Consider the following 25350-nt stretch of genomic DNA (forward strand, 5'->3'; position numbering starts at 1 on the left):
CAGGTTGCGGGCTCAATCCCCCGTATGGGGCATGCAGGAGGCAGCCAATCCATGATTTTCTCTTATCATTGATGTTTCTTTCTCTCTCTGCCTCTCCCTTCCTCTCTGAACATTACTTGCTAATAGGATGTATGAGCCTGTTGGGTGCTGCACACATTTTAACCTTGAGCTTGCATTAGACACTGCCATACTTATCTCCTTTTTTTTAAAAAAAAAAATTTTTTTTATTGTTGAAAGTATTACATATGTCCCCTTTTGCTATACTCATTCCCTGTTCTACACTGATATTCACTCAGTAATTGCTTTTCATCACAGCAACTGCAAGAAATTCTGTTTTGCAAAGATATGATATCATCAAAAGGATAACAGTTTAATGTTGAAATAATGGTCTCACGTAATTTTCAACAGCTGTATTGCCCTTGAAAATTTTAATTGTCCTATGTCACTCCATGGGCTCGCTGTTGTGGCACCTTGTGGTACCTTGGGGCACAGTTTGAGAACTGTGGATCTAACACAGAATTATTATTCAGGTTTGAAGACAAAAATTTTGGAGAAAAATCAAGATCACAGTGTCATATTTGGTGTTACCATGAATGTTAAAATTGTATTAAGCGTTCAAATTTTTAAAATATTGCTCTCCATGTATCCTTTAAAATGCATGCCTCCTTTTGTGTGTATGTGGCAGTTTTATAACTTCACTTGACAATCAACAGTTAGTTCTCATCCACATTAACTGTTGGTAGATTTCTGAAAGTAGTGACAGGTACATAGGTAACCCATGTGTAGAGCTTGCTTGGTGAATCTTCATTCTCATTGTTTTCTGGACAACCACACCTGCATATAGTGTGAGGCATCTCTTATTCCATGGCCCAGACAGCTTTGTTGAACCTGGTGTCAATGCACACATCTGGATTTCCCACCTCCTTCATGGCAACTTTCTGGACCTCTGAGTGCCTAAGGGGCACACTTCTTAAAACCCACTCTATGGATGGGCACGTGAATGTTGATGGTGTATTCTCTGGTCACTACCCCGTTGATGGCAGAACGGCCCTTCTTCTTTTTGCCACTATTCTTTGCAGGAGCCATTCTGCCAGGCCCAAGTTGGAAAGAAAGTAAATGCATGTCTTTTATTCTGTGTTGTCTAATTGCTTTGGGATAGACTTCTATTTTACAGATAACAAAACAGAAACATAATCATCTGGCATGAACAATAAAATGTTAACATCATGGAGGTCAAAGGTAAATGCTTGCATTGAAGGAGTGAGAAGCAAGAACAGTACATGATAAATGTTTCAGCTGATAATAAATGCAATAAAAATATTTTATAACACCAACTGCACAGGGTGAACTCAAGGAACTTTGCAAGTTTAACTGAACCTCTCTTTTAAGCAAATTGATTACTTGAGATTTTGCATATTCAAACCAGTTTACAAGGAACTTGATTGTTTTACAAAAGAATATTATTTTATATTCCATGGTACATTTAAAGTATGATATGGTTCACTGAAATTAAGATGTATGCCTAACTTCTTTGAACGTATTATTTTATAAAATATCTCTTTGTTGTTTACATTGCATTTTGAGTTTTCTGACTTTTAGGAGGATAGGAAGCAAAATATTCACCTACTAATTGTATATCAAGGGAAAATGAGACAGAGAGAAGCAGTGAGTTTATTAAGCATTGAGCAGTAGGAAATTAGAAGGCATCACTTATTCATATGAGTTATAAAATATGCATGTAACAAATCATGTTTGGTATGTTAGTATCTAACAGCCATAGTTCTTTTCACAATAAGGTGATGACATATAACAATCAATAAATAAAATCAAAAGTGTCTATTTTACATGCTCTTGGATTAGTGTTAGTGTATGTGACTTAGTCTCAGTTCTATTGACATAGTCAAGGTAATGCCAACATATAATATCCCATGAGTGATGTGATTGAAATAGGCTTACTGACAGACAGATGGAAGGAAAAACTTACTTCTATTTGCCTCCTATAGCCATGATAAAGGGTTTACTTTGATTAGTGTAACTTCAGTTTATATTAAAAGCATGAAGAACCACAAAATCTTCAACTCACTTTGCCTCATTATTTTGATAGCAGATTGGCCAAACAAAGTACAGGTCCCAGAGCATTGAGTAAAAACACCTCTGAGACATCATTGCAAAGTTATTCTGCAACCCAGACTGAAATACTGTGATGATACCTTCCTTGGGGTTTCTGTTACTTTAATTATGAAGAGATTACAGAGCTTTGCATTCCATAGTCAGATGCATGTCTCCCCCTTTCTTTTCACTGCTTAGGCTGAGTACCTGGGACTCTTTAAGGTAAAAATAAAGGCATTTCTTTCTCTGGATCTTTGGGGAAAGCAGGGAAATCCAAGATAATCCCCATAGAGAGGTGGTCTTTTATAGATCTGCATACTAGCTCTATTGTTGTTCAGGTGTCCTGAACAATTGTCTTCAAGACTGTGAGCCATATAGTTCACTATCTAAAGTTCCATTTAAGTATCATGATGAATTGGCAAAAAGAGGATGGGGAGGGATGTGAAAGGGTTTGTATAACAAAGAACCATAAATCATCTCTGGTACAGTGAGCTTTCTATCATTCAGCCTGTGGGCTTGTCAGGGGAGCTGCAGGGAGAAAGATGAGAGGAAACAGGGTCTTTCAGCTGCAGGGCTACAGCATCCGCCAAAACAGGAGAGCCATTTACTCCCAATGAAATCCTCCCTTAGGTATTATTCGCTTATTCACTTAGGAAAAACCTATCAAGCAAGTGCCAAGTATGTGCAAGACACTTCTAGATGCTCTTGGGGAGGGAAGGGGAAGGAGTACCTAGTTAAGTGAGATGCAGTGCCTACCTGCCTTCCTTACTGTCCCCCCCCAACCCCCCCCGCCACACACACACAAATAGGACTTTTTTTTATTTATTGCCATTAAAAGTCTGAATTTTAAATAGACTCTTGGACAAGAGGCTTATCCGTCAGCTTGTTCAACTTGGCAGCACCCATCTCATCCTCAGTAGCTTTTCAAAACTGCTTGCTTCACTATGAAGCTCCACGAGCTTTCTCAATTCAGACGTGGGCTTCTTCAGCATTTTGCCTTTTCTAACAAGGACATCGCGGAGCAGATGAACAGATTGGCAAGTGTTCCTATGCCTTTTCCAATCTGTCTGGGATCAATTTATTGACCACTTCTTTCAAGTCATTTGTCTGCATCTCTAGGGTCTTTATTCCCATCATCCTCTTCCAGATTTGGTGGACTTGTTGAGGCTGAGCATAAGAGGTCTTCCAAATCTGATGGTTATATTTTTTTGTGTAAAACCAACACGGAATAGACGAAGCAAGTAACCATCATGACATCAACATGAGCTTCAACCATGGTCTGCCATTTTTTGACCATGGAGCACATTTTGCCACGGGTAAGATCCCTGCCATGGAAAACAACTAGGCAGTTTTGTCCTGAATATTCTCAGTAATTAGCTTGAGTTTTCTAAATGTAACTTCATCATTCTGTCCATCAGCTAGGCTTATGTCAAAAACATGACCCTTGAGCCCATCTGATGTGATTTGGTTCCTTGAGTTCTTGTGACTAGTGTTTTTCCAATATTTCCTATATTGAACATAGCTGGTGCTTTCACATCACACTAGTCTTTCTTAGACAACGGACCAACAACTTTCTTCTTGGCTTCCTTTTAGCCACCTTTGATAAGATGCTTATTTTGGCCAACAACCATCAGTCTGCTTAGAGAGTTAAAAGGACTGCCTTACTATTGATTAGACACGTTTATGACAAGGACTCTGCCACTTCTTCAACATCATTGTTGATCCATTATTAGGATGTTCCTCCTTTTATGAAACAGATGTATTTCCAAGCCTTTCTGGCATTAAAGTAAATTTCCATCAAGTGCCTCTCCTCTACATTCTCGGAAAACTGTCCCTGTTACTTTGGGTTGGAATTAGTTACCTACATTCTTGTAGCCCTCTCTTTGTGTTTACACCGTGTGTGTCACGCGCGCATGCGCATGCTGTGACTTCTTCAGTAGGCCTTTTTGAGGCAACTGTCATAGATTCGAACGTGAAAGGGCATGGGCTCTAGAGCCAAACAGCTCAAATTAGAATCCCAGCTTCACTACTTACTAGCTATGTGTGATCTGGGTTAGTTTCTTAACCTCTCTAAGCCTCTGTAAAGTGGGAATAAAAATAGTTCCAATTTATTAGAACCTCATGAGGCTTAAATGAGATAAGTTATGACAGCATTTAGAAAAATGCCTGGAATCAGTAAGCGCAGGACTGCTTCGTCATTCCTGTTAGGCGCTTTATAGGTGACCATTTCACAGGTGAGGAAGCTGAAGCTCATAAAGACTGACTTAGGTACACTGGAGGAAGTATGGTACTGCATTTAAGAACTCCGGAGTCATGTATACCTCATGCGTGTTCCTTCTCTGCCATTTATTATCTATATACCCCTGAACAATTAATTTAATTTCTTAGCCTTCATTTATTTATTTGTAATATGAGATGACAATTGCTAAACAGTATCTACCTCACTGCTTAGTATGAGCATCAGTAAGATGATGTGTGTAAAGTGCTTGGCACTCGGAATGCACTCAGAGCATTGGAAGCTGCTATGATTACCAAAAGTCTCCCAGTCGACAAGAGGCAGGGCCTGGATTTCAATGCAGTGGTCTGACGCCCATGTGCTTGCCCTTTTCTAATAAATTCACCACCAGCTCCCTTGTTCTCTGAGCTAGAATTCTAAAGAATCAGCAGAGGCAGTCAACAATTGGAAGGCTTGTTTCAAGTCCAAAATATTAGTTTATAGTCACCTTTTGATGATTGCTTTGGAGTTCTCACAAATATGTACTCACCCATAATCTTGAACTAGCTTTTCCGCTCTCCATCAAAGGAACATACTGCTGCCTTCACCCACGAGGATTTTTCAAAACACGTGCCTTTGAAAGAAATCATCATCCCAGAGAAAGCATTACAGACTTTCTTGCAATGAGGAATAAGATTCACACGCAAGGTTGTGGAGTGAAACCCAAGTGAAAAGGAAAGTTAAAAGCTTGCCTTCTTCCTTCCAGCAAGCCTTGCTTTGGACGACTGCCCCTCCCCATCCCCAGGAGGGGAGAGAGACCAGCCACAGGGTCAAGGAGTGGTGACCAGGTTAGCAACAAGGGCAACAGTGGGAGCAGACAAAAGAACAGAAAGTGGAAGCGGCTGGCTGAATGCCTGAGCATGTTTCTTTGCTGAAAGAGAATGGCGGGAACAACGAATCAAACTGAGAGAAAGGAGGGTGGAGAGGGAAGAAGACAGCTAATGGATGGGGTGGCCCAGCAGGGGTCAGAGGTCATGAGGGCACTCGGTGAACTAATTGGCCACTCTGTGCATATTCACTTTCTGCTTCTAGTCTACAAGCTAGGCCTTGAGAGAAAGTTCTGGGGTTGATGCCGGCTTTATGTATTTATTCTCTGAAATCTGAGGCCAGTAGTGGAAGGCAACTGAAACTGAAAAGTGAGACAAGAACTCTCTTTCTTTCTCCTGAAGCAGCTGACCAGGGACCACCTTCAGCAAAAGAAAATGCTAAAGACTCCACTTCATTCATTCATTCATTCATTCATTCATGCATTTCATCATCAGCAGCAGCAGCATCGTCATTATCATCATCATCATCACCACCATGTCCATACGTTAATTGGATGCCCTAGTAAACATTATACAAGGCACATTACAGATGGGAAAGGATTATAGGCCTTTGGCTTAGAATGTATAGACTATCAGAGTTAGGTCTGGGCTTTAGGGATCAGCTAGTCCACTTCTCTCCCTTTTTTATCCTCACCTGAGGACATTTTTTCATTGATTTTTAGAGAGAGTGGAAGGGAGGGGAGAGAAGGAGAGAGGTAAAGAGAGAGAGAGAGAAACATCGATGTTAGAGAGACACATCGATTGACTGCCTCCTGCTCGCACCCTGATTGAACCTGCAAGGGAGGTATGTGCCCTTGACTGGTGCCCTTGACTGGAAATTGAACCTGAGACCCTTTGATTTGAGGAAAAACACTCTAACCACTGAGCAAAGATGGCTAGGGTTAGTTCACCTCTCTTATTTCATACTAAAGGAAATGAAGAAAACAATTTCTCAAACTCACAGAGAAAGTAGCAGACAAAGGAGCAGAGCTTAGGTCTTCTCACTCCCAGTTCAGAGATTTTTCCATTACACTCTTCTAAACACATTAACTATGAAAATGTGTGCAGATTGGTGTAGTTAACAGCTCAGCCTCTGGGTGAGACAGCCTGAGCTAGAATGTGGGTTTCCAGCTCTGGGCCTTAAGGTAATTCCTTAATCTTTCAAAGCAACATTTTACTAATCTGTAGGGTTGTTATGTGGATCAAATGAGGTAAATGCATGCAAAGTGAGCACATGCTTCAATAAATTTTAACTATTGTTGCCACTATTGCTATTACTTCAGAGCCCAGTATAGACTGTGCTTACGATGGTAAACATATAACACAATGAATACCAACTCTGTCCTCTCCAATAATCTCCACGGGCAACACATTCCAAGATGAAAACCCTCATTCCCTCTCACTTAAGAGACCTGTGAAGACAGGAGGGAAATGTTGGAGTCCTGTCTGAACTTTCTACAGACAGAGCTGTCCACATCTGGAATGAGCAAAGGGCTTGAACAGGGCCAGGCACATCATTAGCTGTCATTGTTGTTTGTTATTATTCCTGGGAAGGAGGGAGCTTTTTGTCACTGCAGAGGTTCAAGCATAAGACTGGCTTACCTGTTGTAAGGGAGACTCTTGGATCAGGTGGCAGTTCGGAGAATTTTCTTTTTAACTTTTGTGTAGTTGAATAGAACCAGTTTGCCTCACTCTTCCCAGAGTTCTGAAACAGACCATCATGCTGGTACTGTTGTACATGGATTCTGGAGCAGATGGAAATACAAAAGAAATGTAGATCATCTATGAACATTGTGCTCGCCTTCCCTACAATGGGGCTTTACATTCTGAGCACCATAGGGTCAGAGAGTGGAGACTATAAGCTTCTGCCTCAAATTTAACTTTAAAAAAAAAAAAATATATATATATATATATATATATATATATATATTATTGATTTCAGAGAGGAAGGGAGAGGGAAAGAGAGATAGAAACAACAATGATGAGAGAGAATCATTGATCAACTGCTTCCTGTATGCCCCACACTGGGGATTGAGCCCGCAACCCAGGCATGTGCCCTGACTAGGAATCAAACCGTGACCTCTGGCCAGGGTCCAAATTTAACTTTGAAGCTCCCTTCCTGTTCTTTCCAATTTATACAGTCACTCATTCATTCATTCATTCATTATTGTAGTTTGATTTACAGACAAAAAAAAGACACAACTTAAGTGTTCAATGAGTTTTGATATTGTATACACTCATGGCACCTCCATTCAAAAAAGATATAGAACAGTTTTATCTATCTGTTGTAATGTGTTACCTTTCTCAAGAAGCATATTGCATTTAAAAAGAGATATTCCAGGACAAAGAATGCCTTTGTCCAATTAAGTGACTCTAATAGTGGAATTTTAGGGAGATACCTGTAAAAGACTCCACCTATTTCTGATTTTTTAACAGATTCATAGATTCTCAGACAACTCTTATCTTGTCCAATCTGCAATTTAATATAATTATCCCTATACTACATCACTGACAGTCCTCCAGCCTTTACCAACTACCAGCGTGGGTTCAGTTCAGAGACAAACTGTTGGATAATTCTTACGTGGATCCACAATCTGCCCACTGGTCCAGAGAGCAGTGTTTTCTCCTCTACGTAACACCTCTCATGAATTTATTCTCTTTTAGGTCTTCCCTTTCAGACTATTCAGATATTTGCTGTTGTCTGAATGACACAGTTCCCAGACTTTTCACTCTCCTGGTTATTGCCCTCTTTAGGCTTTCTAGTTGGTCAATGTCCCTCTTGAAAAGTGATGCCCAGACTTTAAGGTCAGGTCTTCTTACAAACAAGATGCGTCTCTTTTGTCATGCAATCTAGACACAGTTATTTCCATTGATGCAGTCTAGATTTTTGTCTTTTTAGTAACTATGACGCATTGCTGCTGACTTATGCTAAGATTAGGGTTAACTAAATCCATCTATTTTTTTTCATTTCAACTACATTACTTAAAAGGTGTTATTTGTATGTTTGAAAATAGAGAAGAAAAGCCCTGAAGGCAGGAATATATGTGTGTGTGTGTGTGTGTGTGTGTGTATATATATATATATATATATATATATATATATATATATATATTCTTGTTAAAGGTCTAAATGGGTGCTGGATACTATAATCTGGAATTGACTTTCAAGTCTCAAAGTGAGGGTCCTTGAAAGTATTAGTAACTCATCATTGACTTGGCAGAAGTTAGCGGAAGGGTAAGTTTTCGGATAGGCTTCTCCATCTCTTGAGCAGGCTGGTTGATTTCATTTACTGCTTCATGCATACACCATATTCACACACCAGATCAAACATAAAAATGTGTTTTCAGAATATAAGTCAAGGGCATAGCTCCTATAGAACTGTGGCGTCTGGGGTCACTGGGATACGCACACACGTGTGTAGGGCACGGACAAGCACACACACCACACCGCCACATTTGTGATGAGCAGTCCCTGGAAACAAGGGCGCCTTCGGGGGAGCAGCAAGTGCATGGGGTTGTGGTCTCCATTCCCAAGGGCGGCCACTTACTTCCTGCGGGGGTGGGATGGGGCCCTCTTGGAACTGAGTCCAGGTGGGGCCAGTCTTTCCAGAGGTGTATCCAGGTGCCTGCAGACATAGTTCCTACCAGGGCTGCTAAACACATCGCCTGGTCTTAGGCCGGCAAGGGAGGCTGGCAGGAATGCTACCTCACCGCCCCTACGCAGAGGCCTGTGCTCCATTCGTCAGGGACGCTTTCTTAGGTCAAAGGGAGAGCATTGTTGCTGCCCTATGGCCAGGCAAACAAGCAGCTGGCTTTGAAGTCCCAGCAGGATTTGCTCAGGCTGGAGTTGGGAGACGGAGGAGAGGCTTGCAAGCCTCCCCCGAGCCAGGCTGTGTTTGTTAACCCGGCCAGCCCGCCTAGGCCTGGGGTGTTTGATGTCTCCAGAGAAGTGGGAGGAGGGAGGCTTGCTCTGGGGGCCCCTGAGGGACATCTTTCAACTCCTGCTGAGCCTGCAGTCCCACCCAGGAGCAGAACGCAGCCCAGGCTGAGCCCGGAAAAGCCTGGGACAGGGCTGCGGTGGCAGGAAACACCCCGTGCCCTCCCTTCCAGGTGGCATACCGGGGCGGGGTTTAGGGTAAACGGTGGAGTGTGCTGCTTCCCTTGGACACCTGTTTGTGTTCGGGTGACATCAGGTAGGAATAGATGTCAAGGGCCCTCGCTGGTTTGGCTCAGTGGAGAGAGCCTCGGCCTGTGGACTGAAGGGTCCCAGGCTCGGTTCCAGTCGGACAGGCCCAAGCTGCGGGCTGCATCCCTAGTGGGGGGCGTGCAGGAGGCAGCCAGTCAGTGATTCTCCACCGTCGTTGTTTCTCTCTCTCTCTCCCTCTCCCTTCCTCTCTGAAATCATTAAAAATACTTTTTAAAAATACATGTCAAGGGAAGACTTTTTTTTTTAATTCTTACCCAAAGATATTTTTCCCATTGCTTTTTAGAGAGAGTGGAAAGGAAGGAGGGAGGGAAGGGGAGAGAGAGAGAGAGAGAGAGAGAGAGAGAGAGAGAGAGAGGAGTATTGATGTGAGAGAGACACATTGATTGATTGTCTCCCACAAGAGCCTCAACCAGGGTTGGGGATCAAACCTACAACTCAGGTACATGCCTTTGACTGGGAATTGAACTCGAACACTTCAATGTATGGGCCGACACTCTAACCACTGAGCAACACCAGCCAGGGCATCAAGGGAAGACTTGAAGGGAGAGAGAGAGGCATCCAAAGGTGGCACTGGTGCTTTAGCAGCCACAGGCCTGAGGTTCCCACTTGCAGAGTCTCCTCCTCCCCTCCTCACCCTCCACCAACTGCTTCCCTGCCTCCAGGCCTCCCTGCCTCACTGCCTCCTGCACACACACCCCTCCCCCACTCCTACCACCTACAACCTAAGCAGTTTGCCTTTCTCCAGGCAGGGATAGCCTGCTGTGTGCCTGACTTGGAAGCTACAGGTGGACCAGAGACACTACCCACCTGTTCTTCCCCCCCCCCCCCGACCCCCCAAGCAATAAAATGCACTGGGTGAGGAGCCCTGGTTGTGGGGGGGAGAAACTTCTAGAAAGCAGAAGCCTGGGTAGGACAATGCTCCCACTGGGCTGGCTCTCTGGGCTTGCCTCACGATATCACTACATTCCAAAGCATGTTTATGACCTTTCGGGCCTGGCCATAGGGAATAAGGCAAGAAATGAAGCATTATAATTAACCAGTTCAATGTTCCATACAATATTAGCCATGAACAACTCCACCCCTCCACCCCTCTCTCACTCTCCCACACGCCTCCCTCTTTCTTTCCTGAATTCCCCATTCTGCTACAACCAAATGTGCACATTTCTACTAGGTTCTCACCGCCACCCCCAGCACTGTTCTCTGGTCTGTCCTTAGCTGCCTACTCCTCCTGCCCCTGACACGTGGTGACCGAGAGAGCCTGTTTACGAGAAGACCTTAACATCTGGAGTTATAAATCCTTCCAGGACAGCCTAATGCTTTCGGTGCCAGCAAAAGGAGGCTCACCTGGTTGTGACCCATCCCTTCTTACTCCTTGGAGTTCACTGCTCCTCCTCTGCAAACATGGGACAATGGGCAAATGGAGTTACCTGTCTCAACAGGTGCTAGTCTGGCCTCACTTTCCTACAGGGTGATGGGGAGGTCACCCTTCGGCCCACCCACTCTGGGCATTCCTGTGATTGCGATAGCCCACTGTTGAAGGTGATCCTCCCTTTGGCCTCCCATGACTTCAGCTGTGGGAGGCTGGGTCCACCTCAATGGCTTTAGAAGTCATCACTTTATCTACTAAGTTCACTGGCCAGTAAGCAGGCATCACCTGCATTGTCTGGGAGGGCCTCTGAGTTTTTCTCTGTCACGCAATGGGCAGTTTCCATACTAGCCTTCCCTACTAAGAACCTTGAGAGGAGTTGTTTCTTATTCGTCATTGAATCCTTATGTCCAGCAAACTGCACAGAACATAAATATTTGGCAAGTGACTTAGGCAAATGCCATCGTACTCATCACCAGCAAATACTAGTACTTACTGGGGGCGTCTTCTGTGCAGTGGCGCTGCTAAGGGGCAGGAGAACAGACATTAATTAGGCACCATTCCCACTCTCAGGGGCTCGCACTGGAGTCAGGAGACCCAGAGAAGCTGCCCTTGCCAGAAGGTCAGAGGAAGGATGGGAGCTGGACTCCCCAGGGACTTTGCTCAGGTGACCAAAGTTTGCCAAAGAGTAAAGTTACTACAGGTGCCCCCAGACCCTGATGCTCATCCATGGTTCATCTCTGTGTATTTCAGAGTGGAGCTATCAACTTGCCCTATGTGATTCAGGATCCTGGTCTCAAAAGTGTGAATAAAAATAAAACAATATTGCCCGGCCAGTGTGGCTCAGTCGTTGAGCATCAACCCATAAACCAAGAGGTCCCTAGTTTGATTCCCAGTCAGGCACATGCCTAGGGTTGTGGGCTCGATCCCCAGTGAGGGCCATGGAAGAGGCAGCCAGTGGATGTTTCTCTTTCATTGATTTTCCATCTCTCTATCCCTCTCCCCTTCCAATATAAAAAATTCAGTAAAAACATTTTTTAAAGTAAAACAATATTGTCTCTACTTGGAAGGAATTGCTCACCCTTTAGCCCTGGAAACAAGGGAAGTGAAACTTGCCCCCACTGACTGGACTAGAGCCGCACCTGTGAGCATCGACCATGCTGCTTGGTTTGGTCTCCCTGTGGATTTGAAGCCAGAGCTGTCACCACCCTCAAGAGAAAGAAAGGCATCTGTCTAGAGCTCAGCTCATCCCAACACATTGAGTGCCTCGTCTGTGCTGAGTGCTGGGCTGGCCACCAGAAATGGAGAAAATAATAACAGGGGTACAGTTCCTCTTCTAGGATGGGGAGAAGGACAGCAAGTTGATCTCTTGGGGTTCAAGGGTCAGCCCAGATGATGTGAGGGGCTGCTGCTTTATCAATGCCATGGTCTCATGGAGGGGACCTTCGCTGTATAGGTGGGGTCTAGAGGCGTGCATGGACAGTGGGGGCACTGGCAATGGGTGACATTTTCTGCTTGGCTCTTTTCAGCCTGTGCTTCTGAAACCTTTCTACTGAAGGACCATTATTGGGAGAGAAGAGTGAATTCGCAGTTCTCGAGGGGCCTAGTATTTTAGGTCACCGCAAATAGGAAATTTCTTTGAAGCCCCATATTTTACCTTAAAAATGCACGTGAATCTTGTATTTTCTACCATGATCTATTGATTTGCTTTTATATAAAAAATGCAGTAAAATTATTTGTCTTTCAATAAAATTGATGCTCCAGAAAGACGAATTATTTTTCTGTGGCTCTTGTATCCCCGGTTCACTGTCCTACCTACACCTTAGTTTGAGAAGTATGCCTTTTATTTTTAATCCTAACCCAAGGATATTTTTCCATTGCTTTAAGGTAGAGTGGAAGGGAGGAAGGGGGGAAAGAGAGAGAGAGAAAGAGAGAAACATCAATGTGAGAGAGACACATCGATTGATTGCCTCCTGTACCAGGTACATGACCTTAACCTGGAATCAAACCCATGACATTTTGGTGCGAAGCTGATGCTCTAACCACTGAGAACACCGGCCTTTTAGGACATCAGATCTGTATACAGGTACCACATCCAGGGGTTCCACCTCAAAGGAGGCCTCTAACATGTTTGCATGGACCACATCCTCATTCCAAAACACTCTTCAGGGTCTGTCCTATGCTGCCTTGGTCACACATGCGTCTAGTCTGACCCTATGGGATCATCCTTCATGTCTAGGCTGATCTTGGTCCCTCCAGTAGGACTTGGATATCAGGTGGCCAGTAACACTATTCCTCAAACACCTAGGGGCAGTGGCTCTAAACCTACTGTAGTCTCCTTCGCAAGGAAGGGGGCAGGGAAGGGGAAGCAGTAAGCCTGAGATCCTGAGGCAGATTGAAAACTACAATTAAAGCCGAAACCGGTTTGGCTCAGTGGATAGAGCGTCGGCCTGCGGACTGAAAGGTCCCAGGTTCGATTCCGGTCTAGGGCATGTACTTGGGTTGCGGGCACATCCCCAGTGGGAGATGTGCAGGAGGCAGCTGATCGATGTTTCTCTCTCATCGATGTTTCTAACTCTCTATCTCTCTCCCTTCCTCTCTGTAAAAAATCAATAAAAATATATTTAAAAAACAAAACAAAACAAAAAAAAAAAACAAAACAAAAAAAAAAAAAAAAAAAGAAAACTACAATTAAAGTGGGTACTTACTGAACTAGTTATCAAAAGGGTCCTTGGCTAAGTATTGTCCTCGCAACTGCCTTGGTAGGCTTTGGCACCACACCCACCTTGCTTTCCCTGATACACCTGCTCCTTCCTACAAGGAATCTAGGAGCCAAGGTTGCCTACTTGTCTGATGAGGTAGAAGTTAGATGACCTGAAGTCTGTAGTAGGTTTGTTATGGATTCATTATATCAATGGTTTTCATATTTTAAAAGAACTGCAACCCATTCATTGATTCATTCATGCATTTGCTTATTCAGTCAACAAATTTTTGAAGAGAACCTACTATGCACCAGGAACTGTATGGGGTACTGGAGATATAGTGTGAGCAAGAATAAACTGGCTTGGGCCTGCTTAGAACTTTCAAGTAGGAGACAGAACTAAACAGATGGTCATCCAGGGAAGCCAATAAAACAAGCTCAGGTGGGACAAGCCCAGGGCCTTCTGCAACTGACTGCTCATGCCCTGGATGTTCTACCAAAAAGCCTAAGTACACAGTTAGTAGGTTCAGAACTAAGTTGGGAGCAATGGTGAATTGCCTGCAACTTCTCATAGAAAGGTAAAAGAAAACATAAAATAAAATTCCCCTCCAAGTTCTCCCTAACTGTCCAGCTGTCCCTAGAGACGATGCATCAAACCCTAAGTGTGCAAACACTTGAGAATGAGGAAATGCATGGTTTCATTTAATCCCCACATTTGAGTTGTGACATTAAATGGCATGATTCTCTCCCACTTCACAGCTACAGAACTCGAGACCTTAGAGAGCTCATTTCTGAAGCTCACCTGGCCAGGAAGGGACTGAGATGGGGTTTACAAAGGAGGTGGGGAAGAGTAGGGCCTGGGGCGTGACTCTTGACTCTACTGAATGGTGCTGGGCTGGAGGCCTCCAGGAACTCGCCAGACAGACCCCCCGTGGTTCTGGAGACTCTGGCCACTGCCCTTTATCTTTCCTCCCCATGACATGTGCAGATCTGATGGCTCTAGTGCTACAAACTCTGGACTCTAGAACTCAGCTAAGAGCTGGTGGGACAATGGAAATGCGGGCTTTGGAATGTACCCAAACAACCCACAGCCCTGTCCCCTCCTGCCCAAAGACTGGCCAATGACCCCTAAACCACTGACTGGATTGTTCTTAAGAAACCTCGTGTGGTTTTGGCAACTGCCTGACAATGGACTGTCACCCTTTTCCACACCTCACCTTTGGAGGATCTTCACCTAAGGCTGTACTGCCAAATAAAGGAAAGTTCAACCGAATTTGGAATAAGTTATACAGCTAATCATGTATAACTTATTAGGTGTCACCTTCCTATGACATTAAGGCCTCCAGGAGAGTCACTGAGAAGTCTGTGAGGTCTGCTAATTCCATTGCGAGTGAAGAATGTGTTTATTCTTCCAAGGAGCAAAGATCCCCCATTCAAAGTGACGTTGCCACATTGTGTAACCAGGAACACGGGTTGTTGCTGATGTAAACAAATGGCGAGAGCCAGCCTGGCTGCCAGGAGCCTGGTCTTCTTTTCCCAGAGGTGTTTCTTATGAATGGTTGTGCCCAGTGAAGCAATTTCCTGCCCTGTAAACTTCTGCCCAGCAAACCACATCTCGTATCTAGTGCTGCCTGGCTCTGGGTCATAAAACAATTCTGCAGACACCAATCAGAACCCGATCAGGAGTCCTTGAATAACAGGAAAATTACCCTCCACCTGCAGACGTAATGACACTTTGCAAACTAGTGGTTTTGCAGTTTGTGAACGTAAATATCACATGCCTTACCCCATGCCTTACTTTTGTTCATCTGAAATGTGGGGCCCACACACTTGATTCTCAGGCCCTGGTTCACTCCTCAGAGGCACTGGCTGGCTAGTGATCCATTACCTTGACCTGAGGACCCTGCAGCCTGGAGAACATATTTCACTGTGTCAGATCATGATTTACAGAGCCCCGGTAAGAGAAGGTCAGGCAAGGTCTCGGGCATGCAGAAGACAGAAGATTTGGGCTGAAACACTACCAGGAGCTCGTTGATTTGGACACTCACTTTGCATTTTGTGGTCCTTCGGCTTGAAATGTCTCCTCCATTCTCCCCTTACCTCACCCCCCCACCACCCAAGTTGCCTGGCAAACTGTCACTCATTCTTCACGACAGACTTCAAGTGCCTTCCAAGGAACCTTCTCTGATTTCTACCCAAATAGAATTTCCTCCATTGTCCTACCACTCCATCTTCTAACACCTACACACTGCATTGCAATCACCTATTAATTTATCTGTCTCCCCAGCCAGGCTGGGAACTTCTTCAGGGTCTTCCTCAAAGTCAGTGTGTAAAACAGGTTTGTTGAATGAATGAGTGAATGGGCACCCATTATGTGTCCTAGATGCTTTGTATTTTGAAAATGTACAAAAAATATAGTCAAAGGAATGAAGACCTGGGTTAGGCTGGTAAAGAGAGGCATGATCGGATCTCTTATCCTTGAGAAGTTTGCAATCTGGTCATTTTTCTGTGGATGGGAGGAATATTTGCAGATGAGGCATAGAGATCAAACCCACAGGTAGATAGACATGGTTTTGTGTTGTTGGTATTCTTTTCTGAGTGGCAGCTCAGAAGCCAGCATGGGTTCCGTCTGAGCTGGTCTAACTAACCCTTGCACTACACTAGCCCTGAAACATTATCTAGGACAGCCGTGGGCAAACTATGGCCCGCGGGCCGGATCCGGCCTATTTGAAATGAATAAAACTAAAAAAAAAAAAAAAAAGACCATACCTTTTTATGTAATGATGTTTACTTTGAATTTATATTAGTTCACACAAACACTCCATCCATGCTTTTGTTCCAGCCCTCCGGTCCAGTTTAAGAACCCATTGTGGCCCTCGAGTCAAAAAGTTTGCCCACCCCTGATCTAGAACCTCCATTTTTACCTTTTTCCTTTCTCCTTATCCCCATTTATAAAACAGAAATATGTAATAAACAATGAGTCGCTCCTCTCTTTGAAGCATGGCAGGCCCCAGAGCGTGGTGGTGGTGGTAGGCGTACATTCAGGCCATTTTCCAGACATAAAACCAGCAAACTCCATGACATACATACATACATTCAATCATTCAGAAAGTATTAACTGAGTGCCTAAGATATGCCAGGTACTAAATGCTGAGGACAAAACAGTAAACAAGACAGCAAGTCCCTGCTCTCACAGAATTTACATCTAGTTGGAGGAGGACGTTCGGTGACGGTAGAAATGGAGCCATCATGTTCTCTCATGTGGTCATTGAAGAAGACCTGGATGCTAATCACTAACGTTTATTGAGCATTTTCTTATTATGTACCAGGCAAAGGGCTTTATGTACTTTGTTTCTCATTTAATCTCATTTTAAAAACACACAAGGGCACAGGCTCAGAAAGGCTAAGCAGCGTTCCCAAAATCACACAGCGAATAAGTGGTAGAGCCAGGATTTGAACCCAGATTTGCTTGACTCCCTCAGCCTGCGCTCTTAGCCACCACTCGACATGGCAGCAGGAAATATTTACTAGATGAACAAAGGGGTGGATGAATGGTTAACCCTAATGACAGCAGCAGCCTATTGTTTTGTTTCCATGAGACAAACATGAGCAACATGTTTAAGTTTTTCAACTACTGAGTCAAGCTTCTCCAAAGTGTGGCTCCTGTTGAGAGTAGATTTCACAAAGATTACGAAACCAGCATCTTTCTGGTGACCATCCATGTTTCTTGCACAAGGCAAGGCAACCTATTCACAAAGGTAATGATGACTTGTAATTGGAAAAGTGCTAATAAAGAAATGATCACGTTAAGCTCTGTTTTCACGGGGCGTTGTAAAGTCTCTGTATTAGGCTGTATAATGACGCCCCGAAGAGATCGGGTCCTAATCCTTGGAAGCTGTAAATGTCATCTTAAAAGGAAAAAGAGGCTTTTAAGGAAGATGTGATTAAGGAAGATTATCCTAGATAACACAGGTGGACCCTACATGTAATCACATGTATCCTTATGAGGAGGAAGAAGAGGGAGATTTGATACAGAAGAGAAGGCAATGCGACTGTGGAGGCAGGGCCTGGAATGATGTGGCCACAAGCCCGGGAACCTGGCGGCCAGCAGAGGCTGGAGGAGGCGAGGAACAGATCCTCCTCTCTTGCCTCTAGAGGGAGTGCAGCCCTGCCAACCCTTTGTGATACTGATTTTGGACTTCCAGCCTCCACGATTGTGAGAGAATCAGATTCTGTTGTCTTAAGCCACCCAGTTTGTGGAAATTTGTTATAGGGACTGTAGGAAACAAATACACTCTCTGAACCAGTGGTTCTCAACCTTCTGGCCCTTTAAGTACAGTTCCTCATGTTGTGACCCAACCATAAAATTATTTTCGTTGCTACTTCATAACTGTAATGTTGCTACTGTTATGAATCGTAATGTAAATATCTGATATGCAGGATGGTCTTAGGCGACCCCTGTGAAAGGGTCGTTCGACCGCCAAAGGGGTCGCGACCCACAGGTTGAGAACCGCTGCTCTGGGATACGGAAGCAGCACAGGGAATAGGTTTTTAACCACTAGCGTAGGTGATTCAGAAATATGCACTCTTGTGTCTTTTTAGCCTGGATGCCCAAAAGAAATCCTGCCTTGGAAAGCAAGGGTATAGAGATGCCCCTAAAAAAAATGCATCTACCTCCTTCTGCTTCTGTGCCCTTTCTCTGCTTTGTTTTTCTCTCTAGTACCTATCAGTAGCTGGCATGTTTTGTGTACTTGGTCAGTTATTGTTGGTTCCCTCCCAGTTGAATGGAAGCTCCATGGACAAAGTGACATTTTAAAAACTGCTTTTCTCCCCATGCCTAGAAGAGTATGTAGCATATGATGAACACTCAATAAACACTTGTCGGAGGAATGATGAAATGTCATCTTACTGTCACCTGGAGAGTCCTGATATCCTATCAGAGATCTGATAATAGCAGACATCACAGCTTCCCTTACTACCAAGATGCTTCCTAAAGTACCACTTTCAAACATAACTGAGATAGAACCTATGTTCGGGCAATACTGTTTCTCATTTTCTACAGCATCCATTTCTGCTTCCTACTCTGTTCAGGCCCCAAACCCCAGAATCATCCTTGATGCTTTTCCTTCTTACATCCCACATCTAAACCATCAGGAAATCCTGGTGCCTTAGAATTCTCTACCTTCAAAATAACATCCAGAATCAGATGGCCTCTCATCACCTCCATGCCCCGCCCACAGGTTGGGTGATGGAAATGGGCTTCCTGATGGTGGGTCTCTTTGCTGTCTCTCTTGGCCCCTCCCTACAACTCAGCAGCCAGAGGGATCCCTTTAAAGCATAAGTCCAATCTTATCCCTGCTCTGCACAAAACTCTCCGATGGCTCCCCCAGCTCCCTCAGAATAAAACCCAAAGTCCTGACAGCAGCTTACGGCAGTCCTTACAAATGGTGACAAGGCCCTGTGCCATATGTCTTCATGCCCCAGCACTGCTCACTTCCCTGACCTTCCATTCTCCCTCACGCAGCTCCAGCTCCTCTAGCCTCCCTGCCTTTCTGTTCCTGTCTCAGGGCCTCTGTCCTGGCTGTTCCCTCTGCCTGGAACGCTCTCCTCCCAGGTGTCCACATGGCAACCCCAGAGTTCTTGGATGCCACTTTCTCAGTGAGCCTTCCTTGGCCACCCTGTTTCAAATGACTGCCCCCACTGCCAGCACCCCTTTGCCCTGTTTTATTTTTCATAGACATTTTTATCACCTGACATGCACACGCGTGTACACACACACACACACACACGTTATTGCCTTTTCCCCTCACTAGAATGTGAATTTCATGAGGGCAGGTTTTTATCTATTCAGCTCACTGAGGTACCCTCAGTGTCTAGAACCAGGATGCCTGGAACACAGTAGGTGTCAGTAAATATTTCTTAAATAAATAAGTGAATAAACAAAAAACATTATTCTGGACTAGATGATGTTTCCAAAAGCAGAGATACGCAGAAGGTCTTATAGTAACTCAGGAAATCAGGCCTGTTTTCCATAGTGTGGGGTTTTGGGTTTGTCTCTTTTAAAAGATTCGCTTTATCTTTTGATCCTTCTCATAATTGGGAATAATTTAATATAATTGGCTTATTAAGGATGTCTGGAGAATAGGGCACAGGAAAGAAACCCACCTTTTGGGAACATAACAGTGTGTATCTGGTGAAAAAATTAAATATGTGGAAACAGTGAAGAAATATCTGGTGTTTATTTGTATTACATGATCTGTTGCCATAAACATACATATGCAGGAAAGCTGCTCTGACGATTCCTGCTGTTGAGGCTGTCCCCCTCATGTTCGCTCTGCTCCTTGTCCCTGGTGTTTCCTCTATATTCCTGCACATAGCACTTCACATGCACCCAGGAAAAAACGGTTATCGCAGCGCATGTAAAGTCCTGCACACTCCAGAGATTCATTTATAAAATACAGTCAAGTTATAAATCTTAGCTGACAATCTAGTATTTGACGAGAGAGAGAGAGAGAGAGAGAGAGGGAGAGAGAGAGAGAGAGAGAGAGAGAGAGAGAGAGAGAGGCTTTAAGGCATTTGGTTCAGCTAATTGCAATTTCTCATGAATATTCAGCCTGTATGATGTAATTGGGACAGTTTGAAGTGCTAAGACTTGAATACGACATATGCCACAGTGTGGTCCATTATTGGCAATCTCTTATTTTTCCAGAGATTTCAATGGCATTTGTTTGAATTAACTCCTCATGCAAAGGGGACACATAAGTGCCCTGATTTTCCTTGGAAGAAGTTCACCCTTGCCTCTCTCCTCTTGAGTCACACCCTTCCGTGCTCCCGGCACTACTCCTCCACCCATCCTTTGGAGCACACAGCCAGCTTTAGTCCCCAGCTTCCTGGCTCTCCCTGGCCCTCATTGCAAGATCACTACATCCTACTTTCTTCTTTCCCTAAAGAGACAAAGCCTTCCCCTGTCCTCAGACATCCCCTTTCTTCCTCATTCTTGGTTCACTGCTGGGTTTGCTACACATCCCAGAAATGAACAAAATCATTTAACTAATTATTAGCAGTTTTCTTTACCAAGCATCCAATTTGTGATGAGGTTATCTAGAAAGATCAACCAGACCTAGAAGACTACATGAGAAGGCATTTTGGCATGAAAGAATATGAACACCCGGCACTCAATGACACACTAGGCAACTCATTGACACCTCAAACCACCTTATACAGCAGGTGCTATTATTATCACCCAACTTTATGCAGGAGGACAATGAATACCGGTTAGGTGGTGGAGCTGAAGATTCTAATCAAGGCTTTCAGGCTCCAAAATGAATATCAAAGACCTGCCCCCAACTGGGGGCCAAGAGCTCACATTCCCTGGCTATCTACATTGTGTTTTTATCCACCTGAACTCAGCAACTAATATTCCAGTTATCTCTGCTTTGGGGGACAATAATCCACTGTTTGGCATAGAAAAATTTAATACATTTTAAGGCAGATTTTTCATTCCTAATTTTATTTCTTATCCATGGATGTTAAAATGAAATCTGCCTTCCCTAAAGCTCATCCTAGAAAATGACAGCCGGTCATGGTGAAAAGGAACTACCTGTCAGTTAACCTGGGCGCAGGGTGTAAAGAGAGACCCTGGAAATGTTGGTCCATAAGGTGCGGAGGAAGGTATGGGGGTTTTCAGTTGCAAATGAATCTTCAGAGTGGGTAATACCCACCTGGGCCCATACACAGCAGACCTCCTCGTCCTGCTTGGGGACAGTGGAGGAAGGTCCCTGTTTTATTTATTTTTCAATTACAGTTACTATTCAATATTACATTAGTTTCGGGTGCATAGCATAGTGATTACGTATAACTTATGAAGTGACTCCCCTGATAAGTTCAGTATCCGGCTAGCTAGCCCCATACATCGTTATTATATTATTGACATATTCCCTACGCTGTACTTTACATCTTCATGATTATTTCGTAACTACCAATTTGTACTTCTTAATCCCTTCACCTTTTCACCTATCCCTCCAAGCCCCCTTGCATCTGGCAACCGACAGTTTGTTCTTTGTTTCTATGAGTCTGTTTCTATTTTATTTTGTTCTTTAGATTCCACATATAAGTGAAACCATATGGTATTTGTCTTTTTCTGTCTGACTTATTTCACTTGGCACAATATACTCTAGGTTCATCCATGTTGTCACAAATGGTAAGATTTCATTCTTTTTAGGGCTGAATCATATTCCGTTGTAAATATGTACCACAGCTTTATACAATCATCTATTGATGGACATTTAGGTTGCTTCCACATCTTGACTTTTGTGAATAACATTACTATGAACATAGGCGTGCATATATCTTTTCAATTTAGTGCTTTGGGTTTCTTCAGGTAAATGCCCAGAAATGGAATTGCTGGGTCATCAGGTGGTTCTATTTTTAATTTTTAAAGGAAGCTCCATACTGTTTTTCGTAGTGGCTGCAACAATTGGTCCCTGTTTGATTAGAAGGAAGGTGCTAACCTTCTTGGGAGCTTTCAGTTGATAGGGTCATTTTCTACATGCCTTTGTTTATATAGGATTTGGTCCCTAAAGACCTTCCCAACCCATCCATCCTCCCTCCCACCTCCACCTCTGCCTAGATGAATATAACTTGGATGAATATAACTTTCTGAATTCTCAAAGCCATCACAACAATGCAAGATCTAACATCTATCAAAGCCGATACTTGCTATTCCAGAAACAACATGAGTCCAGAAACAGGGCCTCAATTGAGACTGGTGATTGAGGCTTATATTCCCTTCCTCTTCCTGGAACTCACAGGCCATCTCAACTAGTGACAGGGGATCTTGGCCTCTCTTGACACATGGTGCTTGGTCTTGGCCTCAGCCATCTCAACCCAACCATGAGTTTGCTCTGGACTACTTCAGCCCAAATTACATTGTTTAGGGGAGCCAGGAACCAAAGAGGTCAGCATTTCCATATCCATTCGTCCCTGCCGCGGGCACATAGTAGGTACTCAGTAAATTTGTCTGGCTCACTGAGAATTGCATCTCCCACTAAACTGGAATTTTTAAAAACCTGTTGCTTGGGGCCTTGCTTACATGTTGACTAGGACATATTCCATTTTAAAGCAAGAAACCACAAGAAGTGAGAAATGCTGGTAGATCTATGTTGTACACAAGAGGAGACAGCCAAGAGAGCAGGTCCATTATCCTTCTTCCTGAGTCAACGCTGGATTATTTATGGCAAAGTCCCTGCTAGCAGAGTGTCCAGGCCTTCAGCTTTTCCCCTTTTGGACTATTTGTATCCATTAGCATCTCTACTAGAGAGGGAAACCGGGCAGAAGGCGACACCCACAGGTGCCCACTCTCCTAGTGATTGACAGCCCTACAGAAGGGAGGAAAAACTGGAATTAATGTTTAAGCTGTGGCTGAAAAAGTGGCTCACAGGGTTTCCATCTGTTCCTATGACCACAGTCACCAAGAATAGGCTCTATCACTTTACTCCTGTGAATTGCAGAGAAGAAAGAGGTGTTCTCTCCTGCTCTTACTAGATTCCCTCTGATGGATTTGTGGAGTCTGGCTGGGAGAATGAACTATTCTTACCTTAGCAGTAAAGGCAGTGCAAAGACATGGGGACAGGCAGCAGGGAGCCCAGTGGAGTAAGTGGAAAATTCCAAGGCGGCGAGGCCAGGGGTCCTCCGTAGAATGGCGGCAGGGGAAGTGTCAGAGACAGAAATAAGAAACTCTGGGCAGTGATAAAATAGTTTTAATGGGAGGCTTTCTGAAAGGACAACTTTTTCTTATGCTATCAAACAGCCAGTTTCCCTGCCTTGGGGTTTCTTGGGGGTGTACTGGCTGAACCCTTAGCCCCACCAGACGCTAGGACGTTACTCTGACACTATGTTCGGCCCCCTCCAGGGATCCAGAGGTGTGTCTTAACATCAGGAGGCTGGAGTTAGTGGGCAGTCAGTCCAAAATACACAGTGTCCCTGTGCGTGTCCAGGCATGAGAGAGGGGCAAAGGCTGCACTTCCGATGTAGGGTATTTCTCCATACGGGAAGGAAAAGGGGGGAAATCACTTTGAAAAATTCAACTCTGACCTTTACAAAGAAAACTAATAGATACTTTAGTATTATATACACGGCAGAGGGGCAAGGAAGTGCAGGGGAAATTGCACTTAATTACAGTAGTTTATAGTTTACACCCATTGGACAAATTTACTTCTTTAAAAGAAATCTCAAGATCAGTGGGGATAGGGGTGGGGGAGGGAGTGCTGATATTTACAGTGTGTTTGGCTCAGTTCAATATAGCACGTGTCCTCCTCTCCTCATTTCAGTAACAGATTCAAGTTTTCACATCAGTTTGTTCGATGAAGGAGCACAATGTAGACACTACGGCTTTCTCTCTTCCTCTTCCGTGGTTTCTTCTCCCACCTCTGGGTCGGACAGGAGGACTTGACATCTTGGGAGAGGCATCGTGACAATACTGCATGGAAGAGAAGCTGGGCTTCGGGCTGCGCCTCCTGAGAACGGACTGTCCGAGGTACCGGCAGGATGTCAGGTGAGCAGGGACCTCTTGCAGGTGCTTGTCAGGCCACTGGGCTTTTCCATGACAGCTGCCCGGAGAGTGATGGTGTGGAGAATAGGATCCTTGTTGCTGTGCGCAAAGTAAGGGATGTGTGGGTGTCACCAGGCTTGGAGAGGGCACTGCAGAGAGAAAGGACAGAGAGCTCAGCTGTGTGCAACTGGCAGGGACATGGGCCATTAGTTTGGCTTCCGTAGGGGAGTTGAGACCCAACTCGGCCGGCAAAGAGCTGGGAGTGGAGGGCTGAGGACGGAGTGTCTGCTCAGTTCTGGGGTGCTGGTCCTGAAGCACATTTCCTTTAGCAAAACCTGCCAGCCGGCTTTCCCGGCCACTTCAGAAGAGAGAAGTGAATTGCTGCAGACCTTGCAATAGTTGCAACTCGCTGACCTTTATCCTGAGCTTGGGCTCCCTTTCTGTGAGAGCGGTGTTTATAAGGAGCTCAGTGTGGTTGCAACAGCAGCTGGATGGGCAGCTCTTGCCTCTCATAGAAGTGAGACCTCCAAGAGCAGGGCCCCTGAGAACACTGGTTCCCAAACATGAATATGAGGGCCAGAGATCCTGTTAAGATGGAGATTCTGACTCAGTGGGCCTAAGAACCTGCATTCCTAATTAGCTCCCAGGTTGTGCTGTGCTGCTGATCTATTTTGAGCAACAAGGTCATAAAGCACATGAGAAAAACAGCACTTACTCCGGTGATTTATCAGGGAAGGAGCGCGGGAAACTACAAAGTGCTCTCTAAGGCTCATTACTACGAGGGCAAGCAACTCAGAGAGTTGGGAAAGAAACCCAAGGGCTGAAGGCTTCTGATGCCAGGCTTCCGGTGGGCTGGGGCGGTGGGGAGAGACCCCAGAACGGACAGGGAAAGCCTGCGAGAGGAGCCACACCCCCACCACCGGGCAGGCTCCTTTCCAGAGCCCCGGGCCTCATTCATTTCAACTGTCGTGGAACATCATTCCTCTCCTTTTCCTTCCAAGGAGTCCTTTTTCTGTTTCCCTCTGTCTCCGCCTTCCCTTTCACTTGTGTTGGCATCTCAGGGGAAGGTTCTGCCTTTTGGCTTATTCTCTCAAGACTCCCCCTCAATCACACACACACACATGCACCTACCACGACCAGTATAGGCCTCCTATCCCATTATCATTTCATTAATCAGTACTTGCAACCATAACCCTCAGTGAGGTTGCCGTTATGTCCATTTTACAGATTAGGAAAGCAGGACTCAGGGAGAGTCGGTGAATTACCCCAGATTTCACAATTATGAGGGACTGGAGCCAGATTCGAACCCATTCTGGGGTTTGAACCCACGTGTTCTTC

At 44.6% G+C, this 25350-nt stretch overlaps 1 protein-coding gene and 1 pseudogene across 5 annotated transcripts in view; both read right to left on the reverse strand.

Moving 5' to 3' along the window:
- Positions 1-2955: 2955 nt before the first annotated feature.
- On the reverse strand, positions 2956-3740 carry LOC118671440 (annotated as a pseudogene).
- A 15961-nt stretch (positions 3741-19701) lies between these two features.
- HNF1B (HNF1 homeobox B) overlaps positions 19702-25350 on the reverse strand; it is a 55814-nt gene continuing 50165 nt past the window's right edge. For 4 of the 5 annotated variants that reach the window (XM_036341918.1, XM_036341917.1, XM_036341916.1 and 1 more), the window contains exon 9: positions 24008-24161. In XM_036341918.1, coding sequence (XP_036197811.1) covers positions 24141-24161 — 21 coding nt within the window. In that variant the 3' untranslated portion in view covers positions 24008-24140. Of the gene's footprint in view, positions 24162-25350 lie in introns of all 5 variants that reach the window. The other variant, XM_036341919.1, reaches the window with a different exon arrangement.

This window comes from Myotis myotis, unplaced genomic scaffold (genome assembly GCF_014108235.1).
Source record: "Myotis myotis isolate mMyoMyo1 unplaced genomic scaffold, mMyoMyo1.p scaffold_m19_p_17, whole genome shotgun sequence".
Taxonomy (NCBI): domain Eukaryota; kingdom Metazoa; phylum Chordata; class Mammalia; order Chiroptera; family Vespertilionidae; genus Myotis; species Myotis myotis.